Raw genomic sequence first — 10,056 nt, 5'->3', positions numbered from 1 at the left:
GGCTCCGGCCGGTATCCAAGGCGGGGAGGAGGAAGGGCAGTCCAAAAAAAACCCCACTCACAAATCCAGTGCGGCTGTGCTATCGGACGTCCGACCACGCCTGCATGGCGTGCCTTGCTTCATCCCTCTAGCGCGTCTAACCTCGACGGGGGCTCTTGCCAATTTGATCGCTGTTTTGATTGCAGAACTACTGCAGTTTTGCAAATGTGTAGTGGTGATGCTGATAAACCACGCCTAGCTGACCCGGTGCTGCTCCCTTGAACTACCGAAGCCTGCATATCATAGGAATCATTAACCAGGTACATACGACCATCCCATACTCTTGCTGACGATTCGGACCTGCCAGGTTGCAAATCTCTCCGTCGTATTTCAAAAAACGATGACGCTTCTGTATTACCATGAACACACTCTCTGAAGATCTTTCAGGCCAGAGGGGTGCCTCTAAGGCACTTTGAGGTTATCGATATTCACTTTTCTTGTTCATACCGACTAATGGTTCTGACAGGGAGTAGGGTCGTCTCTACCACCAACCGCTTGTCCTCTGAATTCCGTGGCACTAGACATTCATCAATACGGTGGACACTCTTCTGTCCTACATGCACACTCCCATCCGCAGCACCGATCATTTTCCAGAACGTCCCCCGCCTCGAAGTGTCTTCCTTACGGTCGCTCGGCTATTCTGCAAGCCTATGGCCCGGACGTGCTCCCGGGCTAGTCGAGACACCTTCCTCGTAATCCTCCCGGAGGAACACCTCAGTCCTGCGATCGAATCCTTCCGCGGTTAGCATACCTCTCGAAATAGAAGCCCCTGGAACTCGTTGTACGCGAACAAGCTTGGACTCGGTCGAGCTTGAGACCTGCTCTATCCTTGCTGTGGCAGCGCGAACCAGTGTTTGTAAGCAGCTCCCACTAAGTAGACGTCGAGATCTGGTGAGATTTTTCTTGACAACGGGTTCTAGTAATTAGACACTGACACTAGGTGCTGCGTTCTTCGGGGAATATTGTTAACCTCAGATGTATTTCTAGGGCTCGAACTGGCTTGCCTCGGAAGGTGAACTCGCAGATCATCTATTTGATCTCGTTTCTCCAGGATACAAGTCTTTGGCCTTTCTCATATTCCTACGGACATTTCGAGACATGGACTTCTGGTCCAAGACTGCTTTTCTAGAAGCAGTAGGTTGGCGGTTTAGGCAACTTCAACTACTCTCATCTCTTATCCAATCACTTCAAACTACGGGTTTCCAGCTGTTTGCTTACCTGACATCTGACAATCAGGCCATCTTTGTGGAAAAAGCCAAAAGCTAGGCACATCTGGCAAAGCAACTTGATAACGACCCAAGCTGGCGCCATACCCGAGAGGCCAAATCTGTGGCCTTCGGGGCTTTCCTCTAGTATGTCAACCGATCGATCCGAGTGGACTATTACACGAAAATGATAGACGTGGCTGCATATTCCTTTTGTTCTGCCGAGGCTCAGTTTGGAAGAAGGCCTGCGCCTCTAGGTTGCAGTTGTCTGGCGATGCTACGTTGTCCAGCAGCTTCTTCATCAGCCTTATCTGTCCGCCCCTTGTTAGTGGAACCGCCATACAGTCTCTCAAGGAGTAATCTTCTACCTTATTTTCTGCTTCTGACTGTGTTCCCCATGTCTCAGAGGGCCTGACCCAGGAAGCGCATTCGGTCCAATGAGGACATGAGCATGGCTTGTTTTCGCTGTCCACCAGCGACTCAACTCCAGGCATAAGCTTTCAGCCCCATCAACGGGCATATTCTCACAACTACCCACACAATCTTGAAATCGGGCGTCTTATTCCTGTCTGACCACCCGAACTTCGGTTCTTGGCTGGCGCATGCTTGTCCGAACATCGGGCGTGCAGGACTTCCTCTCTCTTTCCTGGCCATGGCTTCCATATGCATACTTACATCCTGTCCCTAGCTCTGTATGGACTTTTGACTCTCCAGACAAGAAACTTATCGTTATACCCCCCAGGGCCACGGAATAAGACGAATAACAACCTGCTTTTCGTGGATCTCACACGCCCCTCCTTCTGCAGGACGCATCTTGGCTCCTGCCAGATCCAACTTTATCCAAGTTCCCGTGGTGCCGGGGCGCCGCTTGGTACGGGGGGCCTCTCTTTTCTTCCCAGTTTCTGCCCTACGTCGGGAAAGGGCATGGGACGAACGGACGAGAACGGCGTTTCTCCCGGCTCCAAGCCTGCGGTTTACTCCTATGCCGCTCGGCTCGGGGGACACATCTCGGTTGAATGATGCTGACCGCTTGCTGTTGAGTCTCTAGAGTTATGTGTGCTTTTGAGCTTTTTCTTTCGTCTCGTTTGTTTCGATCTCAAGTTCTCGGGACATTCAGAAGATCTCGTTTGAGGATCAGGAGATCTTGCGCTGGGAGTCTCTTCCTCTCTTGACTTGTCTTGACCGTTGGAGGTTTATCGAGTCCCGGGGGACTGGGATTGCTCAAACTTCTTCCTCAAAGGTTCGTAAATTTACGATGTACATGTGAAGACACAACGTGCCCTGGCTGCTTAGTATTTGGGTCTATCATCACGAACAAGATCCCTTGATTAGTTACTATGCCGTCATTGCTCTACATGGAGCTCTAGGACTAAGATTCTGTCAGAGTTGGCATGTTACTCACGTTCTCTATTAAATTAGCATGTAAGAAAGCCGCTACTTCTATTCGAGACGGGAAACGGGTCAACTCTAGAGCCCGGATACCACAATACTCATCCAGCACTCTTATCAAAGCCCCGAGAATGTTGTGATCTATCCGATCTGGACATTACCGAAAGTCCATCAAGCCGTTGATTGTATCTTGGACGCAGACCCCCCTCCTAAGTCCGAAAGTGTCCGTAGCCCACGGGCTATCGAATTTGTTTATTTGGCTGTCTTGCTTATCAAGAATCATAACGCATCGAATACAAGCACTCCCTGTGTGTGCGTCTCTCTAGTTGCATGTGTGTCTTTGGTTCTTGTGTGTGTATGTATGACTGCCCGTCCTCACCCTCCAGCAGCAGGAGCAGCAACAGCCATGTAAGTCAAAAGGTAAACATGGTCGTGCCCACTGCCTTGCAGCGTTCTTTGCAATTGGACGAACACGCAGAAACTGTATGTCCAGTCCTGCAAGCCTGCACTCATACACACGCACGCACACATACGCATACGTACACTTTGGCTGGTGCTTAGGTACCAGGGCTTACACACGCCCCGCCGCCCGCGCGCCTGCGCTCAGCCCATTCCCCCGAGGCGTACAGGTTCTGACACGAATATGGGAAAAGTAAGAGACGAACGAACGAGGACAGCAGCCAATGTCTCACGCACTTTGTATTTGAACGAATCAAGAGTTGGGATTGAGGGGGCGTTGTTGCTGACTAGAGTTCTTTTTTTTGCTGTCAACTCTGTTTCTTCCCTTTCTCTTCTTGCTGTCTCTGTGTCTCAAGGCACTTGGGCTGCCTCCCCGGGTTGACCTCTTTTCTTGGTTTTCATCCCCTCTTTCTTTCTATTTTTTCCTTTGGACCTCTAGGCCTTGGAACATGAACCTCGAATCCCATCGTTGTGGTACCCCGCGAATGAGCAGCGGAAACGAGACCGAACCTGATTACATGCTATCTTTTGGATCCAAATTGCATCCGAGAGAGACCGTGGTTTCTTCATCTCTGGTTCCTTGTTATGTTACTTGGCTTACAAAACTTCCCACGCCCTTTTTCAAGGATCATAGAGGCAAGAAGACACCCCCCCAGTGATGTGGTGATATCTTCCCGAGACCCAAACTACGGAGAGAGAGAGAACGGACCACGACTAACAAGGCCTCCCTTTCTTCTTTTCCTGTCTTTTCTTAGTACCTGTCACGGCTTTGAATGTTTCAAACGGGTTCTTCGACGGATCCCGCTAGATTCCCGTCTTCCCGCTCTCCCCTTGTTAGGTTTCGTTTTCTTCGAACCCGTGGAGATGGGAGCCAGTCATGTTCGGGTCAGGCCAGCCCAGTCTGTGTCAGCCAGTTCGTGGTTCCGGCGAACTGGGGCAGAGTTTGGGAAGAACCCCATGGATGCTGGTTGTTCATCTTCTCTCTGGGGGAGCATGGCCGTGTTTTGTTTCCCGTGTTATTGCCCCCCCCCCCCTGCCTCTACTCCCTCTGTGTCTCTTTTGCTATCACAATGATACACAGTTCTCATCAGAATCAAGGCGTACAGTCCGCTCCCCCCTTCTCATCTTTCCTCAATCCAAGCCTTACCAGCCATGTAAGAGAGCAGGTAAGATGGGAAAGCGGTCAAGCTTCTTCGGTGCCGCTGCGGGATGACATGCGTCAGCTCCGGTTGCGAGACAGCTAGTTGAGAGAAACGTGACGAATGGGAAGGGACTGATGGATTCCCGTTTCTCTCCGGTGTCGTATCCCGGAATCCTTCCTGCTCTTTTATGTTTCCCAACTTTTCTAAGCTTGTCTCGGGTTTCTTGATGCCATTTCTAGAGCCTATCACATACTTAGTTTCCAACCAAGTTGACCGGAACTGGGAAGGTATTACGATTCGGCATCATTCTCTTCTCAGCTGTGGGGGATTCCTCAAAACATTACCTCCACTCACTTTCTTATCTTCGGGATGGACTGGGCGAAGCTCGTCGTCCTCACGCTTCCGTCCCCTGGTCATCTCGCGGTCTTTGAGCTGTCCGTGGATATCGTTAATTTCATCACGTTGCATCACCGAAGGGCAAAGGCTGATCTCTGCTTACTTCCCTTTCTCGTATGTGTAGGGCCACCATCCATGCCGTGCTCCAGGAACTTGACCGCCCCCAACGCTGGGCATCGGAAACTTTATTGCGAGGAAGCCTTGTTCTTCCTCTTGTCTTTTTTGCGTTACACGTACTTGTGAGTGTGTGCTTGGTGTGGATTGGCCTCTCTCATGTCCGAGACATGACGGTGCATGTTCTGATGTAGGCAGGGGGCGCCAGATGGAACACACACACACACACATATACACACGCACACATAGGTCTAGTACAGATGGACACACGCATACACCGTAGGGCAAGCAACAGCCCATTAGAGGTCCAGAGAGGTCTGCATCGGGTTTCCAGAGATGCAGATCACGGAGGTTGCACTGGCGTGGTAGGGCACGCCGAACCGCGCGCCCTTGGTCTTGCTTTCCTGCAGTGAAGATCAAAGGTATATAACTCGAGGTAGGGTGGCAAAACTGTCCTATTACCAATCGCTTCTTTCCCTCTTTCTTCTGCTCTTGTTGTTGTATCTTTCGTTCTTCGAAATACTCCCCTTCCCCCTTACCCGACCTCCTCTGTAGCTGGCATCTGACAGTATCGCGGCTACCGTCTCGTCTCATCGACTTTTATCTCTTTCATCCTTTTGATCCTATTCGCTATTACTTCCCTTATCTCTCATCTACCCATCCCGAAGAAGTATGGAACCTCAACCTGCCAATGATGCCCCAGATACTACGCACGATGATACCATTTCTCTCATGATTCTCGAATATCTTTGATCATCGATCATCATCACATCAGCTTTCCGGCTACAGCACCAAGAAGCTTTGTGCTGCTACCTCAGATACTTTTTCTCTCTGCATTGAAACAGAAACTGATTGTTGGAAATCACGCCGGTACCGCAAAACCACGTCACGCCTCCCAGGCACTCTCAAGTTCAATCGTGCAAGATGAGCAGACGGCAACGGGTCGCTGCGAAGTGGACAATGTTTCTCATCTTCATCCGTAATCCTTCCCTCCTTTGAGGTCATATTCAAAGGAGAGAACATGGATCGCTGTTCGACTCTCAAGCCCCCGCCTGAGACGTTTCTCAGACGGAGGAGACCTCTTGTCCTTGAGGATACTGCTCGGCTACTAGACTCAATACGTCAATAAAGGCCACAGTTAAGAGCCTAGGGAGTTCTTCTATGCGGAAACTCAAAAGTCCATGGCCAGTTCATCACGAATCTCTCTTATGGACGGCAAATCAGGTGATAGTGCGGGAGTCTCGATTTATCTGACGACATTTACTACTTTCCAACACGACAAAATGGATCTGCCATTTGCACCAAGCCCACGAAAGCCATCGCAGCTTCAGACACCTGGTCCACGACTCAAAAGCCCTCGGAACAACATCAAGACACCAGATTCATCCTGACAGCCTACCAAGATCCCCAAAAACTGCGCCTTCTTGTGACCAAAACCACCTCCGCGTCGATCCGGCCTGGCATACGATGTGAGGCCTGTTAGCATCACACACCCAATTCAGGCTAGCCTCACAGACCAGTCAAGCTCCCAACGGTCGACTCTCGGCAACATCCGCGAAGACTCTCTCTCCTCGGTCTTTCCAGACTAGACCTCTTTACGGACGAGATTCACGCCAACGCCACATTACAGAGAACGGTTCAAGCGCGTCGGTGGTGGTTGCGCGCACACCAACACCGGAGCCGTAATGCACGCGCGCTCTCTCCCACAATCAGAATCTGCCTCAAATGCGCGCAAACTACCTCATAGAGTTGCACAAAATTTGCTCGCCAAACGACACTTTATAAGGCACTCAGTCGATCTCATCCCAGGGATTTGTTCTCCTTGCCTCTTCCTTCCGTATGAATCCACTCAAGAAACCCCTCATGACAAATATCCCACGAAACATGGTGGTGGAACGCTCTTTCACAGCGACATGACTGACTGTCTGCTGTATGGGGGCGAGTTCGTCGTCCTACATGGTGGTGTTCGTCCGGAAGCCAACGCTTTCTTGCCTAATAACAGCTTTCATCCGAAGTTCTGGCACGCAGAGTCGCGTGTTTCGCCCTTCCTTCACCTCTGATTGTTTCGTTTCAAACCCTTAAGAAATGCGGAATCGCACGAGATGGGCACGTTATTGTCTGGCATCCTTCTCCCAGTTTCTGTCTCCGTTTTCCATTGTAGTCTCTATGAGATCATACAGTCCTGGGACGGACATTCCGACAAAATCCGAGGCGTCTTCCTTTTTGAGGAATATGGTGAATATCAGGCGGCAACATTCAACAAGATTCGGGAAAATATGAAGACGTGGGCTGATCAACTAGACCGTATATTCCTTCCTCGCCCATCCGAACCTTGACAGCCTTACCTACGCCACAGAATTAGGTCTTGCGGAGTTCGTTGGACGCTCCACTGCCTTCTTTCTCAAATCGTTGATGATTGGGGAGATGTCGAGGTCTTTGGGGAATCGAAATTGTTCACGCTCCGCCGTATGACCGACCAGCCTCGGCATCAACAATATCGACATGCGTCAATACCATCCGAACTTTCGCGCCGGCATACCCTACCTGTTCTGCTTTCTTCACTTCTGCAGGCCAGAGAGTCCAACCGATTCACACACATACCTGTCAAGGGCAACGAGACAAGTTCTAACGGCTCACTGCTGCGGTCATGGCTCAAGCTCTGAATGTTCGACAAGCCAAGAGAATTCATGGTCACTGCAAGAAGTCAAGATGGCGAGAGTCAACAACTTCCTTCTCATTATCCCCATATTTTCCCACCTATTTATGTTTTAATACCTCCAACGTCCCCATCATCTAAATTTCTCAAAGGAAATCATCTCAATCTACCAGGATCGTCAGACCTCCCATGCCAAACTTCGGCGCTACCAAAACGCCACACCGCAAGGGGGGCGAGACGGATGGATGAAATAAGAGGCAGTGGAAGAAGTCGCTCGTAGCAGAGCGGCCGTTATTACATATTAGCCCGACTGAACCTTCTCATCACCCACCCTCGCCCGTCCCCCTTCATCACCATCGTCATGAACTCCGACAAAACAATAAGTCCTATGCATATCCACATGGCATCATGGGTACTATTTACGTGAACGGTACTGGGAGTACCATTCAAGAAAAGAAGAAAAGAAAAAAATAGTAGGAGAGATGAGGTGTCAGGTCTCTCCTACTTCGAGAGACCGGTGCGGCGGATGGTGCGTCCGCGGAGCTGAGCAGGAGGGTGGGCCGGAGCGTTGTAACGCTTGGTGGGCGGCGAGGCGGGAGGGTTGTAGGCGGCACTACAGCAAAGTGTCAGTTTTCAAGAATTCTGAAAGAGATTGCAACGCTTCCGATGAACAGGAAGGGGAGAAAACTTACCCAGTGTACGTGGGGAAAGGCTCGAGGTTCATGCCAGTCTGGTCAAGCACGTTGGCCGTATTACCGGCAGCGTTACCAGCAGTGGGGATACCCTGAGCGCGGCAGGCAGCCTTGTGATCATCAGGGATGGTGAGGTTGCGGAGCCTCTCCGGAGCCTCGATGATGGTAGCGGTCAGACCCATCTCCACGTGCCACTCAATGTGGCAGTGGAAGAGGTAGACACCGGGGTTCTTAGCCTCGAAGCGTAGGACAGCGTGAGAGTTGCCCATGACGGAGACAGTGTCGCGGCGCGGGGGCTTCTGGTTAAGGCGGGCGCGGGCGACGCCGGGCCAGACGCCCGTGCCGGAAGCGGGGCGTCTGACAACCTGGAAGTGGTGGCCGTGGAGATGGAAGGGGTGGATGGCCTCGTTGTTGTTGTTGACGACGATGTCAACGATGTCACCGTAGTTCACGATGAAGGGGTGGACGGCACCGTAGACGAGGGGGTTGGTGTTGTTCTCGCCGGTGGTGGAGGCCGTGTAGAGGGTGGGCACCTTCTGGTCGACGTAGGGGGTGCCGTTCACGCAAGCGCGGGGGATGCCGTTCTTGTCGAAGCAGAATGACCAGTCGTACTGGAGGATCTTGGTGGCGGCGGGGAGGATGGCAACGTCTCCGTAGGGCTCGAAGACGGCATCGTCAGACGGGCGCCATTCCTTGACAACGTCGGTACCGAAGGCCCTGTCAGGGAACATGACCAGCTGTCCGGTGTAGTTGAAGGGCCAGCTCTGAGCAAAGTCCTTGTTGCTGTAGTCGCGATTGATATCGGCGGCGATGAGGAAACCATAGTTGCGGTTATCGCGGTCAATACACTTGATGAGAACATCATAACGCTGAGCGGGAGCAATGCGCAGCATGTATGAAGTCTTCTGCTTGATGTAGGCAGCATCGGACATAATGACGTTCATGTCGTGAGAGTCGAAGTGAATCATGAAGGAAGCAAAGGCGGCGAAGTTGATCATGCGGATGCGGTAGGTCTTTCCCTTCTCGAACTTGAACTTGGCGCCGAGTCCATCGTTGACGACCATGTTGTCAGGGATAGGGGGCGCGAAGCGAGTGTTGGACGGAAGCAGCATGTTCTGTACTAGAGGAATAGTCTCCGAGTTGTACCTGCATCGAATTAGTCTAGAAGTCTCACTCGCATTCTCATGCAGCGCTTACCAGTCTGAAACAGACAGGATGTACTCCTCGTCGTATTGCCCAGCATAGGGGTCCGCCGGGTCGTGAATAATCAGGGGACCACGCATGCCGTCGGGATACTGGCCCATGTTGTGGGAGTGCCACCAGTATGTACCGCCCGTATCAGCCTATATGATTTGGTTAGCTACGCTTTGAAGACCAGATCTTCGTGTTGATTTGACTTACAGTGAACGAGTAGGTCATGGTCATATCCGGAGGGAGAGGGCATTGAGTAACCATGCTGGGGCCGTCCATCCAGTTGGTGCTGACTTGGTCGATGCCATGAAAGTGAATACCGGTGGTCTGGTTGCCAAGTTTGTTGGTAAGGTGAACAACGACGGTGTCTCCCACAGTGGCCTCGATCTTGGGGCAAGGCCATTGGCCATTGATACCAATGACAGCCCTTGAGACATTGAGAGGGGCAGCGTTGACCCAAGTGGCCTCCCAGTTGTAGGTCACAGTCGCGGCAAGGGCAGTGTTGGCCCAAGCCAAGGCGAAGAGAGACCGCAACATATTGGGCACTCAAGACTAGACAGACCTGGTCTAGCGAGTGAAAATTAAGTAATTATGGTTACTCTTCCGGCGAACGAGTGGAGGAAGGAAGTACGAATGCAGGGGGGGAAAGAAGGGAAGGGAAAGGCGCGAGTGAAGAGTAAGATCTCGTATCATAATCCGAAGAGGGAGAGCAAGAGAACTTATACAGGCTGAATGACACGAGGAGGATTTGGATGGCCAGAGCGTGGGAAGGG

At 51.6% G+C, this 10,056-nt stretch overlaps 1 protein-coding gene across 1 annotated transcript; it reads right to left on the bottom strand.

The window, feature by feature from the left end:
• Positions 1-7,901: 7,901 nt before the first annotated feature.
• Positions 7,902-9,820, bottom strand: CPAR01_15449 (multicopper oxidase; the record flags this gene model as incomplete). Its single annotated transcript, XM_060499698.1, has 4 exons — positions 7,902-8,013; positions 8,093-9,238; positions 9,290-9,435; positions 9,494-9,820. The coding sequence occupies 4 exons, from the start codon at positions 9,818-9,820 to the stop codon at positions 7,902-7,904; spliced, it is 1,731 nt and encodes a 576-aa protein (XP_060341698.1).
• Positions 9,821-10,056: the final 236 nt, after the last annotated feature.

The sequence above is a fragment of the Colletotrichum paranaense genome, assembly GCF_030867605.1.
Source record: "Colletotrichum paranaense strain IMI 384185 chromosome Unknown Scaffold_19.1, whole genome shotgun sequence".
In the NCBI taxonomy this organism is placed as follows: domain Eukaryota; kingdom Fungi; phylum Ascomycota; class Sordariomycetes; order Glomerellales; family Glomerellaceae; genus Colletotrichum; species Colletotrichum paranaense.
This window is presented reverse-complemented; position numbering and strand designations above follow the sequence as displayed.